Source organism: Meleagris gallopavo, chromosome 10 (assembly GCF_000146605.3).
Source record: "Meleagris gallopavo isolate NT-WF06-2002-E0010 breed Aviagen turkey brand Nicholas breeding stock chromosome 10, Turkey_5.1, whole genome shotgun sequence".
NCBI classification, from domain to species: domain Eukaryota; kingdom Metazoa; phylum Chordata; class Aves; order Galliformes; family Phasianidae; genus Meleagris; species Meleagris gallopavo.
The window spans coordinates 27,173,329-27,196,834 of NC_015020.2; the positions used below are offsets into that span (position 1 = coordinate 27,173,329).

The 23,506-nt window shown below is 42.0% G+C and overlaps 1 protein-coding gene across 1 annotated transcript; it reads left to right on the forward strand.

The window, feature by feature from the left end:
* The first annotated feature begins 6 nt into the window (after nucleotides 1-6).
* On the forward strand, nucleotides 7-23,098 carry KDM4A (lysine demethylase 4A). The gene is made up of 21 exons (XM_010716217.3): nucleotides 7-144; nucleotides 269-444; nucleotides 1,034-1,148; nucleotides 2,034-2,227; nucleotides 3,535-3,584; nucleotides 4,112-4,215; nucleotides 5,141-5,278; nucleotides 6,050-6,300; nucleotides 6,926-7,116; nucleotides 8,297-8,658; nucleotides 10,416-10,536; nucleotides 11,132-11,310; nucleotides 12,550-12,754; nucleotides 13,022-13,098; nucleotides 13,730-13,785; nucleotides 14,576-14,684; nucleotides 16,126-16,314; nucleotides 17,023-17,193; nucleotides 17,672-17,791; nucleotides 18,406-18,498; nucleotides 19,365-23,098. The coding sequence occupies exons 1-21, from the start codon at nucleotides 7-9 to the stop codon at nucleotides 19,503-19,505; spliced, it is 3,180 nt and encodes a 1,059-aa protein (XP_010714519.1). The 3' UTR covers nucleotides 19,506-23,098.
* The last annotated feature ends 408 nt before the right edge of the window (nucleotides 23,099-23,506 follow it).

Sequence of the window (23,506 nt, forward strand, 5' to 3'; positions counted from 1 at the left end):
GGCACCATGGCCTCGGAGCTGGAGAGCCTCAACCCCAGCGCGCGGATCATGACCTTCCGCCCCACCATGGAGCAGTTCCGGGACTTCAGCCGTTACATCGCATACGTGGAGGCGCAGGGAGCGCACCGCGCTGGGCTGGCCAAGGTGCGTCGGGGCGAAGCGGGCCCTGAGGGGTGCGGGGACCGCGCTTTGTGTGGGAGGGGTGGGCGGGGAGGGAAGGAAGGAAGGCAGGCCGGGCCGTGACCTCGTCCCCGTGCCTCGTCCCCAGATCGTGCCCCCCAAGGAGTGGAAGCCGCGGAAGTGCTACGACGACATCGACGAGCTGGTGATCCCCGCGCCCATCCAGCAGGTGGTGACCGGGCAGTCCGGGCTCTTCACGCAGTACAACATCCAGAAGAAGGCCATGACGGTGCGCGAGTTCCGTCGGATCGCCAACAGCGACAAGTAAGGAGGGGGCCGGGCTGTGCCTCTGTGCCCGCGGGGCAGCGCCGAGCCGCTGCTTGGGGAGCTGTGTGTCCGTGTGTGGAAGGCGTTCGGTGCTCAGTTTGGTCCCTCCATTCTGCCCTGAGGGACCGTGCTCTTTGTTTAGCGTGTGCAGAACAGCAGCGGGTGCAACATGCGGACGTCTCGTTGGTGAGCTCAGCTAGTTCGCTAGCAGGGAGTAGGGAAATAGGGCTGTTCCTTTCCAGTCGCTTAAAACTTTGTTTTTATCTTTTGCTTTCAAACACGTCCTCCTTCAGCGAGGAGCAGCGGTAGAAAGGGAAACTGTGCTGAGCTGAGGGAAGTGCGCTAACCAAAACTGAAAGTAGGCTGAGAGTGGGGGAGAGGCATTTTCCTTCTCTTCCTTTGTTCCCGAGTCCCTCGGGATCAGAGCTGTGGCTGCTGTTTGGGGGATGGAGGGCTCTCTCTGGTGAGTTTACTATTTTTGTTGTCACTTGTTTTTTGTTTTTTTTGTTTTTTTTTTCCATTGGTGGAGAACCTTGTTTTAAACTCCTCAAGTACCAATGCTGAGCCTTTGGTTGATGTTTTTAAGGTACTGCACACCTCGCTACACAGACTTCGAAGACCTTGAAAGAAAGTACTGGAAGAACCTTACGTTCAACGCCCCCATCTATGGTGCTGATGTTAATGGCACGCTTTATGACAAGGTAAGCACTGCTTTGGTTTTCAAGTAGCACCTATCTTTGTATCTGTTGTACTGCCTTCTATAAAGGCCAACACAGCATTTGGCTAGCTATCAGAAAGAGTGACAGTAACACTTTCCATGTAAACCAGGTAGTTAATGGAAGCTTCTAGAGGTAATGTTCTGGGGCACCTCTGTGAGCACTGTTCACACTTCAGTGGCTCTCTGCATTCTGGTCTAGTGGTTGGTGACCCTGCCCATGGCAGGGGAATTGAAACTAGATGATCATTATGGTCCTTCTCAACCCAGGCCATTCTATGATTCAGTGTAGTACAGCTTACTTCTAAAATGCAAGATCCACTTTCATGCTTTTATGTTCTGTTATCCTGATAGGTGTTAAGCAGTGAACATGCATTGCTTTAGTATTCTGTAGTGCTTTTATTTTTATATGACAGTTCTGTGGTCACTGTGTGCGTTAGCATGCTAAACATTTGAAAGGGTTACACAGTCTGATTGCTAGCCTCCTCAGTTATAACTTGTTCCTTTTTAAAAGATGTTTGGGATGAACAGTGTTCTTCAAGAGGTTTTGGTCTGCTGTCAGCTCAGGCTTGCACTATTGTTCTGCACTGTGTCTGTGCAGTCTGTAACTTTGTGACTGTTTCTCCTCCTAATCCTTTCTGTATTGACTGATTGCTTCTTTTACTGTCTGGTAGAGAATCGGCATGTAAGGTAACACTGTGGGGAAACTTGGCGTAGGTGAACTAGCTGATAATTTGAGCTGTGCCAGAAAATGACTTGTCATGATTTGCCACTTGATCACAAGCATAACTGACAACTTTCTGTGACTTGTCTCAGTTGTGTGGTTCGCTTCTTCACGTTGGATGTTTAACACAGGGCTTGTGTTTTGCAGCACGTGGATGCGTGGAATATTGGCAGATTGAACACGATCCTGGATGTTGTGGAGAATGAGAGCGGCATAACCATTGAAGGAGTGAATACTCCTTACCTCTATTTTGGCATGTGGAAAACTTCATTTGCTTGGCATACTGAGGACATGGATCTCTACAGTATTAATTACCTGCATTTTGGGGAGCCTAAGTCATGGTAAGGTTTTCTATGATAGCTTCTAGATGCAAGTTTATCACTTTGACACCCGTATTTTCTGGTAGTTTTTTCTATGAGTCGAAAATTACTCTCTGCTATCTTGCAGTGCAGTAATATCTGGTGACAAAAGCATTAGAAACCTGTGAGGAAACTGAAACCAGTACATGGCCTCAGTAAAATTTGTTTGGTTAACTTCTTGAAAGTCTAATTGCTGTTCTGATGCTAAGAGCTCTTCAAAATTATAATGTAAGCTGGATGCTCTCTGGTGTGATAGGGCTGGAACCTGGAAATCTTGCTTGTGATTTCCTGAGCTCTGCAGTGGCCATGTAGAAGTAATACGGCTGTTGTTTTTAACTAACTGAAATTTAGTTACTTATCATAGAGATAAAAGCAGGGTAGGTAATTTTGCTGAGCAATTGTCCAGTGTCAGAGCCTTTGTGATGGTTTTTAGTGAGGATTCCTGAATTTTTCTCTAGTATGAGTTGCATTTGAAGAGTGAATCATTCCCTTCTGTTCACAAGTGAATTTCTCAAACAATTTCAACAATTGTTTCCATGGCAGTTTTGTTGGAAACTAGTCTTTTTGGCTGCCTTTTAATACAACTTTCAAGTCAGAAATAATAGCTAGCACCATGTGAGCAGCAAGCAACCTCATGCAGTGGCAATGGCATGGGAATAGAAAACAGAGTAGCTGAGTCAAATGAAACCTTTTGGCTGTTGTTTCTTTTACAGTATTAAGTGGAAAAAGTTAACATTGCTGATACGTTAATCTGATTTAATCAGCAGGTTCTAGTGCTCTGTCCCAGATCAAAAGAAATCTAAGTGGTTTTAGTTACTGCAGCCAAACCAGCTAGGAATTTTGTGGCACACATAAAAAGGTGTGTACAGAGAGAGATGTAGTACTACCAAACATGGTGCAAGTTATGCAGGTGGAGAACGTGGTACTGCATGATTTAGTCCAGCCTTGGTCTGAGCAGCTGGAAGATATTATTCCATTTTCTGTTTTACTCTGTGCTTCTTCTTATACTAGGTGTACTAGTGGCTGTGTTCCTGTGAAATCAGGTCACTAAGTGTTTTTCCTGTGTGCTGTGCTGCACAGATCTGCTAACTAAATGAATTGGACTTATTATTTCCTTGGCTGCTAAGCAGAAGTCCACAGAAGTCATCTTTCAGTTTTCCTTGAGGAGGGAGGTGAAATTCCTTGATAAAGATTTTTAGCTATATATCATCAAACTTTGAAGGAGACAGTGTGGAGATGAGATTCTGTTGTGTCAGTTGAACTTAACAAACTTGTTCTTCTGACTGCAGGTACTCTATTCCTCCAGAGCATGGCAAGCGACTGGAGAGACTTGCCAAAGGTAACTGCCATTTTTTTATGTCCCATCTTGTTCAGATTGTGGGATGTAGAACCCCTACAGGTTTCAGCTCTTTCAGAGTATGACGTGCCTGTAAACGTGTATGAGTGCACAAGCTGGCATGATTGAACTGATAATTTCTTTCAGGTTATAGGTGGGATTACTTCCATTTGTTTTCAGTATATGCTCAAGAAAAATGCCACATTACAAATAATGCAGTTGTTGGTCTGTAAAAGTTTTAATGAGAAAATCCTTAACTCTTAGATCTGATTGTTAGATCTGGAAGGTTTTAGCCTAGGGAAGATCCTTCTGCATGTTGTCTTTCTTACTGTCTTTCAAGTGGGGATATGGTAAAGGCTTCTCCTTTTTCATCAGAGTGCAAACTCATGTCCTTCTAATAAGTTGGCCCATACTTCTAGGCCTAGGGAAAGTGCTGTTCAGACAGTAAATTTAACCTAAAAATTACTGAAAAATAAGTCTAGTTCACAGCACAGAGTGGTAACATCATACCTTTCCTTTATTTTAAACAGGATTCTTTCCAGGAAGTGCCCAGAGCTGTGAAGCGTTTCTCCGTCACAAGATGACTTTGATCTCTCCATCAATTCTGAAGAAATATGGCATCCCATTTGATAAGGTGGAGAAAAGTAATTGCAGTTACACTAGCTCAGTAAAAAGGCTCACGCATCCATCTCATCTCTAACAGCCACCAGTGGCTGCTTAGAGAGGAAAATAGGAGTAGGAAGGCCACATAGGAATGCTTTTCCATTGTACCTTTGTTTACCGAGCGGTTGGGATCAAAAGGAGGTTGTGAGAAATTACACTCGTTGTCCTGTGCTAGTTTAACTTCACTGCTTAGCTGCATATTTGTCAGAGAATTTTTTTAAAGACTTGTTCCCTGCTTTTTTTTTTCATGATCTGATTTTCTTTTTCATGATCTCAAAGTATGACTTGTTTCCCATTTCCTTTTTTTCATGGCATTTATGATTTTAGATTTCTTAAGCTGATAATCTGCTGCCTCTGCTTCCTCCTTCCCACCACGCAGTTGTCTTTCAGGCCTTATTCAGAAACCCTGTTAGATCTATGGGAACTGCTGAAGGGCTGTGTGGAACTTTGCTAGGCAGCAGAGACGTGCAGGGGAGCTGACTGAAAGCTGTGCTCAAGTGAGAACAGCTGTAAATTTCCAAGGTGAATGAATATTTTAGTTGGCATTAGGCACTCCAGCCAAACCTGCAGTAAATACAAATGAGAGTCTTAATAAATTTCAGATGGTTTATCAGTGTGTTTCCTATTTATAGGTACTTCTGTGCTATATTGATCCATCCAGTTGTGTTTTAGTAAAAACTGATAAGAGTATTGCTTTCTAGTAAACAGGTACTTTGGGCAAACAGGAGGATAATGGAAATGGAGACTTACCATTGCAACAAGCAACTTCAATTATTGTTGTGTGGGTTGGGGATTCAGATATGCTGCGTGAGGAGTACAGGAACTGTTTTTATTTAGATTCACCAAATAGGCTCTTAAGCTTTGAATAGCAATATGATGTCTCAATTGTCTTCTAGGTGACACAGGAGGCAGGAGAATTCATGATAACTTTTCCTTATAGTTATCATGCTGGCTTTAATCACGGATTTAACTGTGCTGAATCCACCAACTTTGCTACTCTTCGGTGGATTGAGTATGGGAAGCAGTCTGTATTGGTGAGTGGTTTGTTACCATTCTGTTGTGTACAGATAACCTGAATGCAGTGCCTCATGCTCTGCTGCTCATTGAGCCCCCAATGTTTGTTCTAAGGAAGTGAATTCAGTCCAGCTTTGTCCAATTTAAGATGTGACATTTGCTTTCTAGTAAGGTAACTGTCTCCAGTCCTTCTTTAGCATAAAGCATGTTTTGGGGGCTTGTTTGTTTTTTTAATCATTATATAGATGAAGTGAGGCTTTGGATAAGTGCAGGTGGCTAACTAGCATCTTTCTAAAGAAGTATCTTGATTGCATTGTATTGTATCCATGCAGAGGAGCCTTGCAAATGTGGGTTATGTTGAAATTATGTTGAAGTAAAAGCTTTCAAACGTTAGTTGTAACTGTGCTCAGATAAGAGGAACCTCTGCTGCAATGGGTGGGCTTCCTTGTTATAACCTCTGGTGTTACTGGCTGTCACTGGCTGTGAGCTCATGGATTTTTAGAACTGTCAGCTTCTACCAGCAACTCTGTAAATGGGTTGGCGGGCTTTCTTTATTTGCTACTTTTGTAGCACCTTCTTCCATCTTGTTGTTGCTGATTTCTCTGCCCAGTTTTTAGTGCCTATGCTGTTTTGATTTCCTAGGAGGCGGTCATGAAAGTTTTGAGGCTTAAATACATGGAGCTTTAGAGGTCTTTTTTATTTATTTAATCTTCTGAAAGCAAAGTGGTATAGGAATGCAGAGTAAAATTGTTCAGTATGTAGTCTTACTTAAATATTTTCTGTGACTCCAGTGCTCGTGTCGGAAGGACATGGTGAAGATCTCCATGGATGTGTTTGTGAGGAAGTACCAGCCAGACCGTTACAAGCTTTGGAAAGCTGGGAAGGATGTGACTGTCATTGACCACGCTCTTCCAACACCAGAAGCAGCTGAGTTCCTTAAAGGGGATCTCATGCAAAAGGTCAAGAGTGGGAGGCAATATGCTGAGGATATGGAAACAGGAGAAGGATGTAAAGAGGAACTGGACGGGGATGAGACAAAAAGGTAGTGCTGCACATAGTCCTCTGCTGCAATTGTTAGCAATTGGATCCTGATGCAGTTTGTTGCCATTCCCACAAAACAATGACAGTTGGAGTTAGTGGTTTGTTTGTTTGTTTTCTTCTTGGGAATAGAGTTTATTCTTTTATTATTGTTTTGATCCAAGTTGATGATAATCAGTGATAGATGGAGAATGCGCTGGCTGGGAAGATAGTCCTTTGTCTTTGGATGGGTGTGTGCAAAGTGCACCATGCATTTAGAGGTCAGAAGAAAAAGGCAGTGCATTGGGATCGTGAGATGGTACATGCTGGCAAATTTTGGTAGTCTCAATTGCTGAAGACTGTGATGGGCTAATCACCTTCTATTTTGCAGCTAAGTCTTTTCCAGCCAGTGTCAGCTAATACTCTTGAAGCTTTGTTTGCTTGTTTTGTTTTTAAGGTAAAGACTATCTGGCTAGAACATAACTGCCTAGTATGCAGTTAACAGATAATGATTTGGGAATGATTCAGCTTGCAAGATGCTGTCTCATAAAACAGCATGACCCAAAGCAGGCTGTATTTTGTGTATCTAGACAGAAATTGAGCAGGCTTGTGATGTGTTTGGTAACCTGGCATGAATTTGTCTCCTGCAGTGTGCCCAAGCATCGCATAGGAACAAAAAGGCACAGAGTGTGCCTGGAAGTACCTCAAGAAGTGAGTGAGAGTGAGGCCTTCCCCAAAGAGGAGCTGAGCTCTACTCAGGATGAAGCAAATGCTGCAGAACCTTGTGAGAGAGCTACAGGAGAAGTTACGCAGCAGAGTGAGCAGGGGCACAAGGTTCCAGGTAACTGTGTCAAGCTTTATCCTGGTACTGCAGGACCAAGTGTTTCAGTCTTCAGAAAAAGAGGCTGCTGAACTAAACTTTGTGGCATTGTCTCACAGCAGGCTGGTAGGTAGATTGTTGTCACATCCAAAAAAAAAATAATAATAATTAAGCAGATACTAATTTGTCAGAGCCATAGAAAGCACATCAGACACTTACTGTCGTGAGACTCAATATAATTGTCATTTAATTTTCAAGACCAGAGAGTGCAGCTGGTAAATTTTTGATAGTACCTTTTGTTAGATGTGGCTGACACTACTTGAGCAGTTAGCACTTTGAGGAAATGAAATGAACGCAGTTTGAATTGTTTTGTGACCTATGTGTGGATAACTCCCCAGTGAGAATTACACTTTAAAAAAAAAAAAAAGAATCAGCTGTTTGAATGCAGGTAGGTCACAGGGATGTTTTCTTTCAGCTAAATTAAAAGGAAGTATCACCAAAAAAGAAAAAACTAGGTATGCCAATTTATTTATTTATTTATTTATTTTTCTGCCAGCATACAGAAATGTATTGGACTTGTCAGTAGAGTACGGTCCTCTATATATCTGTTGTACAATGTGACCTGTTCATACATAGTGCCTGGTAGTATGGCTCTTGTATGCTGTACAGATGTATAATTTTGTAATTAGTATGCCAGAAGAAAATGAATATGGCTCGTAGCGGGACAGTTCTTGGATAGGAAGGATAGGGGTGCCTATGGAACAATATAAAAAGAAGGCAAATTCATATGATGCTTCTGTCTCATATTCCGTTGTCCCTCTATTTGCAACTTGTATTTAATAATCCTCTATTGGTTTGGTGTTGTTTTTTTGTTTGTATTCCCTCTCACCCCTGGCTTAGGTGGCCAGGAGTTGCAGTGTTCAGTTACATCATAGAAGGGACCATATATTGCTGCTTGTTTTGAGCCCACCTTCTGACAGTTGATTGATATACCCAAGTTCCTGTACTGTAAGCTACAATGTACAGATACATAAGTTATTCTCTAATGATGTTTGAATTAATGATCTACTGTTTACATGACTTAGCATCCCATATCTCTTTTTGTCTAATCTGCTTTCCTGTTTGGCTTTGTGCAAGTGGTGGTGGGCTGTTCTCTCTGCTTCCCAGACTTTAGAAAAAGTCAGTATATCCTTTCTTCCAGATCGTGTGGGCATGGCTAAATCTGAAGAACTGAAAGTGGTGAAGCTTGAGGAGGAAGAAGAGGAAGAGCAAGAGGCAGCTGTGTTGGATCTCTCCATTTCCCATACTTCAAATTCTGCTTCGGTTTTGCCAGCTTCAAAGCAGAGTGCACCTTCCAGTGTTCAGCCCAGCTCGCCAGCGTATTCAGGGTCTTCAGACTCTGAGTCAACTGATCTGTTGCCAAAAAGAACTCTACCTGGGCCAGCTGGGGTGCTTACAGTCCATAGCTATGCTAGAGGGGATGCCAGCGGATCTGACAATGAACAGACTTCAGGAAAGAAAGCCAGTGCTACAGCCAGTGTGAATGAACAAGAATTGGCAGAGGTATGAATGGCATGAGTACTAAAAGCTTGAGAGCTGTAATGTGTGGTCATGGGTTTGCTGCCACAAAGCTTCTACCTGTGCAGATAACATTTTCCTTCCATGCCTGTTTGTGTATCAGGTTGCTCGGTCGTTACTCTGTTTTACAGTATAGCAAGAACAAAGGTGAACGCCTTACCTTCTTTACTCCTCTAGAAAACAAGGGAAATGTTTTGAGATCATCACTAAATTATTCAAGAGCCTTAAGGAAAAGGGTAGCTTGGTGGTTTTGAGATGGTGGTAGTATTACAGGCTGATCCAGATCTGTCTATGGTAAAAGACACCTGTTTATACCTGACGTGAATCTACTTCAATCCAGCCTTTGTTGTGAGCACATTCATTTGTTTGATGGTTTTATAAAATGGCACACATGGGCACGTGTCCTCTTCTAGAAAGAAATGATGGAACAAAAATTACTGGGTGGGGTAAGAATACATTTGAATGTTTAATGAATCCTTCACTAGATACACCAAAAGAAGGCTACTGTAGGTTAAAATATTACCGGTGGTTGTTGTCTTCTCAAATAACTTTGTTTTCTTCTAAGTCTGAGTTGAATTGGTGGGAGGCTGGTAACTGTTGGGTCTTCAAAATTCAGGAATTGCATAAATGGAATAGCAGCTGGGCTAATCTATTGATAAAATTGAAAATGAGGGACTTCTCACATATACTTAAACGAAAGATGCAGAGTTGCTAATGCTGACGCTTCCATTTCATAATGCATACGGGGAAAACAAGAAATTGTGAATGGGTGTAGATGGCTTTCCCCAGTATGGCATGTTTTAAAACAAATTTTCCATTAGGCAGTAACTGGGAGTGTTGATTTACATTTGAACAAAAGCATGTTTGTTTCTGAGAACTTTAGTAGCCAACTCTAGGCTCTCTAGTAGGAGAGCAGAGATGATGATTGATTTTGCTCTCTTCTGGCTTGTATAAAAGAAAAGACATTTGTTGAGATGGAAGTTGCGTTTAATCTAAGATTTGCTTCTGCTTTTAAAGAAATGACAGATTCAAAGAAAGGATGTTCTTATCTCTTGAGTGGCTTACTGTTATGGGCTGTTAAAATCATTGCCTTTATTGCCTTACTTGTCAGGTTAGTAGTAATTTTGTCAGTGTGTGTCACTTGTTACTTCACCTACCCATAGCTTTATATAAAAACTATTGTTGTAGTCTCCTCCTTCCAGCCTGTCTGGGAAGACACCAACGTAAGTAATGAGCAGATGGGGTGAAAGTTTCCTTCCCTTTAAAATAAGCCTGTTATTTTGAATGAGCTCTTCACTCTTTTTTTAACTCAGGATCTGTAAGTTGGCATACAACCTCCTTGGCTTTTCCAGAAGGCTTGAGACTTCTTATTGCAGCCCTTCTGAGTTCAGTCATTCAGTTTGTCTTTTGTCTGTTTTTATTTTTGACACCATTCTTATGTAAGTAGACTTCTTATAAAAGCCACAGTGGGTCTTGTGCTAAGTCTGTGAATGACTCAACAGAGCATGTACATAATTGAATAATCAGCATACACCAAGTTCTGCTACGTGCTTTTCCTTAGCAGACGTAGTGCAAGAAGTTCTTCTACAAGCTTGACCAGGTTTACATCTGAAAATTGTTAGAAACAAAATCGTGGAAGCATGTGTGTGTTTTGTGGAGGTTTCTTAACTTCAGAATATATTCTTATAAAGTTCAAAAGGACGTGTGCTGGTTTGACTGCTGAATTGCCTGTCCTTGTCCAGGTAACAAAGGAATACATACAATCAGTGAAGGAAAGTAAGAAGTCCAAGGGTCGTCGCCAGCCATTAAGTAAGCTCCCACGCCACCACCCGCTGTTGGTTAAAGACTGCATTAGTGATGATGGTAAGCCCTGTGCTATTTGGGAAACTTGAGGGTGGGCCACAGCTTTGGTGGACAGCGTGGTTTACACCTCTGCATCACAGAGGAGGTGCTTGTCTCGTTCTTCTGTTCACATCATTAATCTTTCCTCCCTAATAGTGACTTCCTTCTTTCCTCTACTGCTCTCTGGAAAGTTACAACTCTGAAAGGAAAATGGAACTAGTACCCTAGGCTGTTCCATAACTGAGTCAGTTTTAGAGCATTCCAGTAATTGATGTAAATATTCATTATTCTATTTTTTTAATAGAATAGATACATTCTTTGTCTAACAGCCTTAGTCTTGATGTGCTTTGGGATCGATGCTGTTGGTCGATGCCAATAATCCTGTTTTGTATCTGATGCATGGTTGCTTGGTTAGTAGATGCAGCTTAAAAATGAGGCTATATTACTAGCTCCCATCACACTTCTGCAAATTTAACTTACGCCAGTCTTTCTCTCATCTCCATTCCTAATTTCTTGCTTTATTTAATTCTTTTTTTTTTCTTTTTTCTTTTTTTTTTTGCAAGAAGGATATTGATGTAAGAACACACAGTCCCTGACTAACAATCTCTTTTTGCAGAGGCATCGGAGCAACTAACTCCTGAAGAAGAGGCTGAGGAAACAGAAGCTTGGGCCAAGCCACTTAGCCAGCTCTGGCAGAATCGGCCACCAAATTTTGAGGCTGAAAAAGAGTACAATAGGACCATGGCTCAGCAATCTCCTCACTGTGCTGTTTGCATGCTCTTCCAGACGTATCAGGTACATTGTCCAGGTTTGTTAATGTTATAGTAGAGGTGGCTGAAAAGGTTGGCAGTGTGATTGTCTGTTAGGTTAAGTTCCAGGTGTCAGCACACAGAAAAGTCTAGCTGCAGGTTGTCAGGTGAGTCTGTCAGGCAGTAAAGGAGGGACTATTCCAAGAATGGAGCTGCAGCTGTGATCTTTGTTCAAACTTTAAGTCTGTAGCAAGTCTGAGAACTCACTTCACTTACCCATACAGATAAAAATGAAACAAACTGCTAGACAAATACTTCTTTTTCCTTTGTGAAGAAGGAAAGTATTTAGCTGCTTCATTTAAAACAAAAACAAAAACCATATTTGTTTTCTTGAGCTTTCTTAAAGGTTACTTTCTGCTTGACATGCAGTGCAAATCTGTTACAGAAGCTGAATAAAGAAGGCTTGGTGGAAATGGTTCCACCTTGGTTGCTTTATCTTAGATTCTCATGCATTTTTCATACAGGAGGGACAGTGCAGGTTCATTCTGCTACCATGCAGCCTGCTTCTAATTAGACAGTTTACCTCTGTGGTGGCTTGTGAGGTGGTACAAAGGATAGTTTGAAACACTTCTTCAGAGGAGAAGATTGATTTCTTTTTAGCTGTTAGAAGGCTTGAATGGAGTCATATCTCAGTGAACTTTGCATGTAATTGATGATTGCTGTGACATCAGTTTAAATGAATAAATACGAAAGCTTAGCCTAAAAGTCTTCTGAGCTTTAACTGTGAAACTGTGTTACTAGTCTGCTTTTTTTCCCTGGAACAAATTAGTTTCAAGCCTATTAGACTTGTTGCAGTTCCTGTTACTTTTTCATAGTTCAGTCCTAAACAAGTGTTTATCTGTGTGATCATAATCCTTCAATACTAAAGATGATTGAACAGTATTGGGCAGCAGCATTATGGGCTGGTGGATGCAGCAGACGTATTTTTCCTTTGAGCATGAGGTGGGTTAGGTGATTCCATGTGGACTTTCCTTTGGAAGAGGTGCAGTTTTCCATGCACGTTGCTTGTTTTATCAGAAGGATGCAATGCATTTAGCCACTAATAATTTAATTTTCACGTTGCACTTACGAAGCATTTTAACAAATTAATTTCCACCAAATCTACTAGCTGTTTAATCTTTCAGTGCCTTTTTTCTTAAAAGTAGAATTATGTATGGAGTAATGGTTGAGTGAAGATGAGATGGTTTTGCTTGTAAAACATAAATTTTATGTGCATCCCTTATAGGCAGAATGTGGAAGCAGCAGTCAGAACTCTGGAGTAACTCCAGGTGCTGCAGATGGGAAGATCCGAACCAAGCCTCTGATTCCTGAAATGTGCTTTACTACAACTGGCTGCAGCACTGATCTCAATCTTTCAACCCCTTACTTAGAGGAAGATGGAACCAGTGTGCTCATCACCTGCAGGAACTGCCAAGTCTGTGTTCATGCAAGTGAGTGCAACTAGACTTAACTCTGGTGTTCTGGGTTAAGTCTGTACATCCCAGTAAGCCTCTGCCCATCCCTTAATGTACAAGGAGACCAAGTCCAGCCGTTACCTGACAGTACATGTTTGCAGTGCTGGGTGTTGAAGTGTGGAGCTGGCTGTATGAGCAACATGAAATACACAGCCTTGTCTTTTGGCTTATTGATTTTTACTGTTACTTTACTTGTGAGTGGTACAGGAGGGTAAGCTTGTAACTGAGATGTGTCTGTTCCAGGTTGTTATGGTGTATCCCCTGACAAGGCCACTGAAGACTGGATGTGCTCCAGGTGTACAGAAAATGCCTTAGAAGAGGTAAAGCTCATTCTGAGATTCTCCAGATGGGGTACAGTATGTCTGGGAACTTGCTTCAAGGTTTATTCCATGGTGTTACAGTTGTTTTAATCTCTCTTGTGTAAAGAAGGCATGTAATTGTTTCAACATGTGCAAAACTGCTGATCTCTAGAGTTGGTGCATCGTTGTGGGAATAGCTCAGTCCTCAGCATATGGGATGGCAGTTAGAGGAAGTAACTTCTGTCAGGAGCTAGTGAGGTGTGCACCGGTGAAAAAGGCAAGAAGAAAATGCTGCCTTTGACAAGCTGCATGGGCTCTAGATAAGCAGAACATCTTGACCTTTGGAATTGTATTTGCTTGTGCTTCTTCCACATCCATTTAAACATCCTCAGAGGATACAGGGTATTGTGTTTGTAAAAGGAACCTATAGCAAGAACTTCAGGCTTTGCCTTTGCCAGATTTGAAGTCTACATCTGCTGCTGTAAGTGCAGCAACTTTTGAGAGCTGAAGGGCTGAGCTGTCCAAGGCATTTAGCTCTCTTCTGACAATGAAACAATTTTTTTGTCTGGATGTTCATTTTGATGAGCAAGTTTTTATCAAGTGCACTACTCCATTCTTCATTCTTTCACCTGATGTTTTCTCCTTGTCACAGGACTGCTGTTTGTGTTCATTACGAGGAGGAGCATTGCAAAGAGCTAATGATGACAAGTGAGTGTTCCAGCTTTTTTTGATCTTCAGGGAGCAGCTCAGTTCTGTAGTAGATGAGGCGAGGCCAGCAAAGCAAACGTCTGCATTTGATGTCGCAGAGTGACCAAATTGCAGAGGTGTTATGTACCACATAAAAATCAAAACATAGGTTCCCGATGAAATAATACATCTCAGTGCATTCTCACAGAAGACTTTGTTTTCTCCATGAAAACATATTGTGATGGAGACGCAGGACAACTACAGTTTCAAGGAGTGTAACGTTGAAATTCAGGGCTTCTCTGTAGCAAGTATGCCAGGTGCAGCTATTTGCCCTGCATCCTTTCACATGATGAGTGATCTGAAGTTATTTGATGCAAAATGACAGTGGTACAGACCAGCAGCATTGTGGTATAACTGAAACTTATCCCACCCAGAACATTTTTGAAGGCTGTGGGGTTGCAGCCTCTTGGTCATTTTCTTGAGATGACTGAGCCATTACTATGAAGCAGGTGTGAGAGAGAATAAACACATCAGGCAAGCTTTCAAAATGCAGGTATGCAACCAGCATAAGTCAAACTAAATTGCTATTCTATTTAACCTATTTAGTAGTAGGTTGAAAGTATAATGAAAGCTTGTGTTAGTAGTAGGAGGGAAGATTGCAGTGCCAGCTCTCAGTCTCTGTGTAGTGAAGCAGAAACTAAGTTTATGTGGCAAGCTTCATCAGAACTGCATTTACTTACTGTAGTCTAACAGAGGATGCTGCGGAGATCATACTCACTCCTTTTCCCCCTCAACTCTTCTGTCCTGACAGGTGGGTTCATGTCATGTGTGCTGTAGGTGTACTGGAAGCAAAATTTGTGAACATTGCAGAGCGCAGTCCTGTAGATGTCGGCAAGATTCCCCTGCAACGTTTCAGACTGGTAAGGAGCACCTGTGCTTCACTGCTGGGTTTTCCTTTGTTTTGTTCATCTTGCTAATTCTGTCTGAGAGTATTAATTTTCAATAAGAGAATATACAACTGCTTGTATGCAGTGCAAATCAGAGAAAATGTAGTTTCTCCTTAGAAATATACTGTGTGTCCCATCTAGACTCTCCTTTTCATTCTTAGTCGTCTTGTTCCTCATTAAAACTGCTTTCTCACCTATTTGAAAATAGTTTGATTCCATTCTGCAGAATCTCTCAGTGAAGAAAGTAACTGTTTGAATCTGTAGGCTTTCATCTGTGAGAAGTCCTCTCAAAAATCGTCTGAGATTCCAACTCTGTATATTGTCTTCAGAAAGGACTGGAAGGAAAAATGAGGAAAAATAAAAGCATCACCTCACAAAACAGTGTCCCTGTAGGTCATTCAAAATATGGAAATGTCAGTGAATGTCTTCAGCAAGAAAGCAGCTGTATTTAACTCTTCACAGCTGTTGTGGAATTTTTCTTGTATCTCTGGAGACGAGGTGAATGCATATTTATGCTGAAATTTAAAAAGATGTTACAATGCGTTGGACAGAATCCCTGCACTAGAAGCAGTCCTACAGGGAGTGCAGAAAGATGCATCATGGTCTATTCCTTATATATCCTTTCTCTAACACCTGTCCTGGCATTGAGTGTCCGTGTTGGGATCATACCCCAGCAACAATTCTGTTGCTGAAAGATGATCCCTGAGCACTTAAATTCCATGACTGAAACAAGACAAAGCTGCAACGTTTCTTACCTCCACAATAAGGGAAATGACTCTTTAGTGGCATCATTCTGTCTCTGACGTACTTGCTTCAGACTGTTTTAATCCATTCTGCAGTTAGGCCTTTTTGCACAGAGCAGAGCAATTGTTGGTCACGAATTACCATTGCTGAGCAGTTAGGATTTAAATTTCCACTTCATGGTCGGTGAAGGAGGAAGAAATAATATTTTGCAATGTGTTATGGGTAGTGTCCTGCAGTGCCCAATCAGGCCTGATTCAAGTGTCCTTGGGTCGCTGGTAGTAGTGATAGAATTTTAACTGCTAATTCTGTATTAACTTCCCCCCCTGCCCCGATCTTTGCCCATTATTCTAATCTTTTATTTGTCTTTTGTAACTTAATAGCCAGGGCTGAAAGGCCCTGTTAACTTTCTAAGCGTTCTAGGCTGATTAATCCTACATCCCCTTGTGCCAGAGTTCTTAGACCACATGCCATGTGCGTGCTGAGCTGGTAGATATTTACTGTATGTTATTTATCTTTGGAATTACGTACATAGAAAAATTCTTGCCTTGAAGTCAAGCTGTTAGCTTTCTATTTGTTTTCGTCAGAAATTAGCAGTGCTCTCTGAGTGACTGACACAGCATCAGACTCTTAGACCTAGTTCAACCAGTGATCTTTAGTTTCCTGTCCACAGAAATGCATCTTCTGCAAAAAACGAAGGAAGAGAATTGCAGGTTGCTGTGTACAATGCTCCCATGGTCGGTGTCCCACATCCTTTCACGTCAGCTGTGCCCAGGCAGCAGGAGTTATGATGCAGCCTGATGACTGGCCATTTGTTGTCTTCATTACCTGCTTCAGGCATAAGATCCCATCTCAGGCAGAGGTGAGTGACATCTAGGATTTGAACTGCAGTGTCTTGAAGGGACTGAAAAGCTTTAGATGGTGTAATTCTGTTGAAACTTCGTTGAAGGCTTGACTCTTTTTATACATTCAGCATAATCTAATTATATTGGTTTGGATTCTGATCTCAGTCTTGCTGCTGCTCTGAACTATCCTGGCTATTAGCTAGGTCCTTTATTGTATTTTAGTTTGCTGCCCAGGAGAACTGGGAGCATACGTTTCTCCTGTGGCTGTTACAACAAAGAATAATAGTGTTCTTATGCCATGATGTTTAATATGCAAGTGTTAGTTCTGGGGCTCCAGCAGGCTGCGTGAGTTGTCATAGAATTTCATGCTTAAGTGATTGATTAGTTTGTAAAGTTCTTGTGTAGCCCATTTAGCTTTCAAAATCACAACAGTCTATTAGAGAATATTGACTGTGAATGCCTTGTGTTGCTCTGAAGAATGAGAGCTTAATTTACCAAGTAGCTTGCATTAGGATTGGGCAGCTGTAGCTAACAGATCAGATTTTAAGCATTTTAAATACTGGAGTTAGAACTTTGCTAAAAATGCTGCTGGTGGTGTTTACAGATACTCACTTGAGTTAACATATAAAATATTTTGCTTCTTTCTCTGCCAACACCAGAGCTGTGGGTTTTTCAATGCATTCTTTATTTTGTCATTGTGCTTAAGAAGTGCTTTTTCTTCTCAGCGAGCTAAGGCTGCACTCCAAGATCTGTCACCTGGGCAGATAGTCATCAGCAAGCACAAGAATGGTCGCTTCTATCAATGTGAAGTGGTCAGCCTCGCAAAAGAGACTTTCTACGAGGTCAACTTTGATGATGGTTCCTTCAGTGATAACCTGTATCCAGAGGACATTGTGGTATGTTACCTTATGTATTGGGAGCCTAGCTCCAGTAGAGGGCACATGAAGTGAATGAATTCCTGCTGCTGCAAAGCTGGGTCAGGATGGGATTTATTATGTGCTCCAAACCTAGGCTGTGTTGTGATTGAGATGTGCTGCATCTCAGCTGTTACATGAGACCGACTTACAGTAGCTTAAGAACAGATTTAATGGAGCGTAGCTAATCTTGAGCTGCTTAATGATAAGTCCAAAGGGAACTTCACTATTGCTTTTACACTATTCTTGTGTGAATTGTTACTGAAGTCTGGCCCACAGTCGTGATTTGGATACAGATGACATAGATATTCCTCAGTCCCTGAAATGGATCGAGTGTTGGGGTGCTGTGTAATGTGCCTGATGTGACTGGGGTAGATTCCCCTATGGGCTGTTGAATCTTCACATAGGGAAACTGTTTACTCTTTTTTCTAACCTCCCAAATTCCTCCTTTGTGCTACAGAGTCGAGACTGTCTTCAGTTGGGTCCTCCAGCTGAAGGTGAAGTTGTGCAGGTGAGATGGACAGATGGACAGGTTTACGGAGCCAAGTTTGTTGCATCACATGCCATCCAGATGTACCAGGTACAGTACTGTCTGAAAATTAATTGCTTGCAAGGAGTAAATAAACAGAGCCACTAGCAAAATGAGCAGAACTGTAGGAGGGTCATGCTAAAATGCTTGAGAGGCAGCTGCTCAGTGTTTTCTGCAATGCCAGTTGCTAGGAACAGCTGCTAGAGTTAACAGCAAAGTGGTTACTTGCAGCTCTGCTTATATCTGGCTGCCTGCTTGAAGGTCTCAGCTTCTGAAAAGCACTGATCTTTTCTTGAACAAACTCAGTTCCTCTGGCTTAATCTAGAATTCTTCTATTGTTTTTGCTGCTTGCTGTGAGTGCATTATGCCTCGCACACTTCCAAAGGAGTGAATGCTAAGAAGGTGATAACATTCAAGTGATCAAGGAGACTGTTGAGTGTTGAAAGAATGTCACAGAACTTTCTTGGCTGCTTTTACTGTTGTGGGATTGGTGAGGTTTTGGTTAAAGAATCTTCCAGCGTGCATACCTGCATATGTATCATATGAAATAACTTTTTACCACTTGGCTTTCATGGGGGGCTTCTGCAAGGGGGAGAAGACAAGAGTAGCTGTGGAAGGGTTCTAGCTTCTGAGACTTGTAGCAGAACAATTTGTTTTTCTTTTAGGTGGAATTTGAGGATGGTTCACAGCTGATGGTGAAAAGGGATGATGTGTACACTTTGGAAGAGGAGCTTCCTAAGAGAGTCAAGTCAAGGCTGGTAGGTAAACAGGGTATGGATATCTACTAAATAAGTTCATTTGTTCTTAATTTGTCCTTGAAAAGCAAGCTGAGTGCACAGCAACAGAAGATTGCAGCTTGATTTTCTGCTGAGTTGTTGGGAAGCTTGGTGGCTTGATCAGGCTACAGAAGGAGAGCTGGAGGGAGGGGATATAGAGAGAAAAACTTCTGTTCTCTTTCCTCAAATAATGGGAATTAATAGCACAAGGTCACTCCAATCACTTGTTCACGGCAGGTTGAACTTGGAAGCTGGGCAAAGTTGTTAAGGGCTTCCTCCAGTTAAGTTTTAATTATCTTCCAGAATGGAGATCCCACAACCTCTCTGTGTCCCTGTTCCACTGCTTCATGCTTCCGTCTACGAAAATTTTAACTAGAGACTGTGTGCTAGGTATCTTGCTTTGCAGCATGGTCCTGCAGAACCTGCTGGGAGGCACACAGTGTACTGAAGGTTTAAGAAAGCATGCAATAACTGATTCCTGTGACCAGCCATTTAAACCTGCCTGCAGGTTTTATAAAACACAAAATATACTAGGTTGCATGGAAGTTGAAACGTTACTGTGTTTATTAATTTAAGAAAGCAACTGTGAACTTAAGTTATCTACTCAGTTAAATTTGAAACCTGTGATTCTTTAGGTCTCTGATTACAGCTCAAGTAAACTTATCCCCGGACTTTTAAAACCAGTTTCTTAAATATTTTTCTTGTGCACAGAAATCCAAGAGGTCATTTTTTGGAGAGGTCTGAATGTTTCCAAGTGTCCCATCTCGGTCCTATCTTTCACACAAAAGGAGAATGTGGAGGCAGGGATTTGGACTGTGTTCTGGTGACTAATTCTGCTTTTCCTTTAGTCAGTGGCTTCAGATATGCGCTTCACAGAGATCTTCGCAGAGAAGGAGGTCAGGCAAGAGAGGAAGAGACAAAGAGTGATCAATTCACGCTATCGGGAAGATTACATTGAACCTGCCTTGTACCGGGCCATCATGGAGTAAGCGCTGCCTGTGGCAGAGGAAGAAGATGCCCACCTACTCCAAGGATTTAAACGCTCCAGTACAACAGGCCATATTTGGATGCTTCAAATCCAGGGTTTTTTTTGTTTTGTTTTGTTTTTTTTAAAGAAAGTTATGAAGCTGATGCTCTGCAGTAGCTGAAAGGCAGCTGTTGGATGGTGAAACGGATCCCGTTTGCTGAAGCTGATGCCTGCGATCTCTTGGTCTGAAGTTGGGTCTGTACTGAACGAGCCAGCTTTGAGAGGGTGCTGCTTTCATCTCGTTGAGCCATCTTGCTTTTCTTTTAGAGACTATTTTGACAGGTGAAAAACTCTTCTGGGAGTTGTAGCCAGGAATCTCGGCAGCTGCAGAGTAGTACAAAGTCTGTTGTTTTAATTGAATAATGTTCCTGATTTTGAGAGTCTCCCTGTTGGCTACACCTGGGCTCGAGCAGGCAGTATTACTGGTGCTTGATATTGAACCTCTTTTTATATTTATATCCTTTTTTTTGTTGTTGTTGTTTTTGTTGTAAGCAGCTTCAGACTCTTGTTTCTCAGCACCTTCTTTCTGATGGTTGAGCTGTAGGCTGTTCAGATCCAAGCAGACAGGAGGTGCTCGTGTGAACAGGTGCAATGTGAAACTGAACCTATTGGACAGATTATTTAACCGTTTAATATTTTTGTTCCAATGCTCGTTTTGATTTAGTTACTCTTAACTATATGTGCCTCAGTATAAAAAAAAAAAAAAAAAATCTGTCTGGAGCCCTGTACAGTGCAGCCTTCTAACAAGATTAAGCATTCACCTTCGAGTAGACATTCATCACCCAAGAGTTTCTTCTGAGTTTCTTCCCACTCCAACTAATGCAATAATGAACAAAGGGGCGGAGTTCTAACTAACTCTCCACCTTTGAAATCCAAGCATCACAGTATTGAGTATGACAGGGCAGTGGCACCTGAATGAGTGCTGTACCTTTTCTGTGGCAGCACTGCCTTTTGTGTGACCACAAGCTGTTGGGTTTGTGACAGATTAAGCATGCACTGAACTGTATGTATTACTGAGGAGCTGTGCAGTGCTCTTCTCAAGTAGGAGTGCTGCCATGTTACTGTCCAGCAAAGGTTACCACGGCATCTTTATAAAGCATAAGTCAGGCACCTCTCAGTTGTGTTGGCAAGGACTTGCTACCTCAGCAAATGGAACGTGAATTAAGCTGGGTAGTAAGTGCACCTTGAAGGTGTGCCAGCTTGCTCCGAGCAGTGTAAGCATTAACACACCACAGCAGGAGCCATGTAAATATTTGTTCCTTTCCCATTCTGTAGGAAAGGGTTTTGGGGCTGTGGAGCAGATTGGCCACCTTCCTTTTTGCATAGGATGATGGGATTACTTTTCTGCTGAAGAAGAATAAAGTAATGTTCTCCAGAAGTAGTTAAAGAGGAGAATTTTCTAGTGAAACAGATCTAATGCATCCCTGCTTCTATAGGGAGATAGCAGTGTATCTGCAAAAACTGGGTTTGTAACTTTTTTCCTTTTCTTACATAGGAATGCTATAAACCAAACTATTCTGAAATCCTGGTGCGTCCGTCTGTGATTAGCAATAAAACGTAGTCTTGTGTAGTCATACAGCTCTTGACCAGAAAAGAAATAAACTACAAGTTTTTTAAGGAAAATCTTACTTATCCTTACATTTTTATAGGGTCAGGAAGCTGATAGGAGTAGCAAAGATTTGCACAACCACAATTTTGTATGGACTCCCTCATTCCATTTTGTGGTGGAATACCTTGTTCATCAGTATTGGAAGGCTTGAAGAGGTTCTGAAAGGAGATAGCAGCTTTCCTTTGTGTTTTTGTTTTTTGTTGTTTTTTTTTTTTTTAATATTCCATACCCTAAACTCCTGGTCTCAGGGTATTAAATTGCTTTCTGATGAATGAAATAGTTGACTTGATAAAACTAGGATGCATTACAGCCAGAGTCTAGTAGCTGCAGGTACTCTGGCCCAGACGATGGAAGCAGAATTGCACTTTGACATCTTAGCCTGTACCTAAGCCTCTCTGAGGTGATATGCTGTTAGCCAACATGGAGAGGAGGTGGTACGGTCCCAACAAACTTGCCTCTGTTCTTTCAGCATATCTGAATAAGATCTGGTATTAACTTCAAGTAGGCTGAATGCTGTCTGCATATTACTGAAAAACATACTCCTCTTATCACCTGCTGTTCCTCCTCCAGGTAAAAGGATGCCTGCATTCAGGCATTCTTCTCAAACTGCCATATTACTCAAGTGCACCTTTTAGGTGCTGTGTGCTACCTGTGCTTCAAACACCTGGCTCTAAACAGCTTCATCCTACACGGATAACCAACTACAAAACAGCTGGATTTGTTTGGAGTGCTGCTGCTCAACTGCAGCAGGTTTTGCTATCCACTTCTAACAGTACTGAATGGCTTTCAAGAGCTTCTATGCCTAGCGTTTGTTGTGGAGCTGGAGCTTTGTTCTGCTGTGTTTCCCGCAGGCTCCAGACCTTGCTCTTGTCAGCTGGCTGCACTGTGTTGGAAAAGGCTGCCATCGTGCACTCCGAGACGAGGGCCTTCCCAAGTGTCCTGTCAGTTCTTGTGCTGCATCGTTCAAATGTGAACATACTTTATCCCAGTGCAGGGACTGAACTGCGTTTTGGCTCCTGTCTGTGAACTTCTAAAATAGGTGATCCTGATGTGTGGGGATCTATATTATTTGACTTGTCAAAAGAACACTGGGTTTATGGCTTGGAGTATAACAGGTAGCCATAAAAGCTCTTTTCAGAGCAGCTGTCTCAAAGGTACATTTGCTTTCAGTTACCGGTAGTTTGAACTTGACTGATAATAATTTTCTTCAGTGGCTTGTTTTCTAGAAGTGTATTTATCCCTATTACAGCATCATTCCAGTGAGGGTGAAGTGCTGCTGAAGTATCAGCTAGTCAGGGGCTTCTGGAATGTGTTCAATAGGAAATCATCCTCAGTACCCCCATGGGAGCTCCAATGGTCCCTCATTAGGTCCATTAGCTGCGATGCTGCAGGCATAGACCTCACTTCATTCTTCATGGAGCGTCCATCCACAACTGGTTCAGGTTGGACCCGCAAAAAGCATTTTTAGTATGACATAATCATGGCTTGCTCTTAATTCAGAATGAGCTTGGTAAGCCAGTGATTATTTTTTATAAGGTATAAAAAGGTGACTGTATTCTTTGTGAAGCACCTGACTGCAGTAGTGTTTCTGCCCGTGGCTGGTCTTCTAGGAGACCTTTCTCCTTCAGCAGCCTCCTCAGATGCCCAGAGTCAGCACTGTCAGAAATAGAATCCAGTCTGCTTGCTCCTTCTCTCTCCCTGGTGTTTTGAGTTGGGGTTGAACTGATCTGCACTGTCTGAGGAGCGCAGCCCTCTGACTGATGGTACACCCAGAGGCTTCCGTGCATCTCAGTTCTTCCATTCTCTAACTGGGCTCCTGTTGTCTGACACATCTGCAGTTGTGCTCATTTTTTTTTTTTTTTTAATGCAAGCACGAGATGAAAACATGACTTTGGTAGCCTGTATGATGTTTTCAATCTGATCATGTAATAAATCTAATTTCAAAATGGACAATCTCTAGACTAATTTAAAATCTTAAAACAGTGTGACTTGGAAATTCTCATTGTGTTTCCAATTGCAAAGGCAACTTCAGAGTTGCCTTAGGTTCCCTCTGTAGCAGAAGGGGTGGCAGTGCCACAAGAGTGGTCATCAGAAAGTCCTACCTAAGTACAGTCAGATAGCTCTCTTCTTTACTTGGTGATGACTCTTGATTTTTTTTCACTCACTAAACTGGCAGTCAGGGAAAGGAGATTCTTCTACTTCAGGGTTTTTTTACTGATATGCTGAGTGACCTTGAATAAATGGCTTATTGATGGGATTATTACTTCAGCCCATATCTTTGGAGTCTAAAATGCCAGCTATTCCTTGAGCCAGCTTTTTTTAACTGGGGAAGGTGTTAATATCTTTTTTTTTTT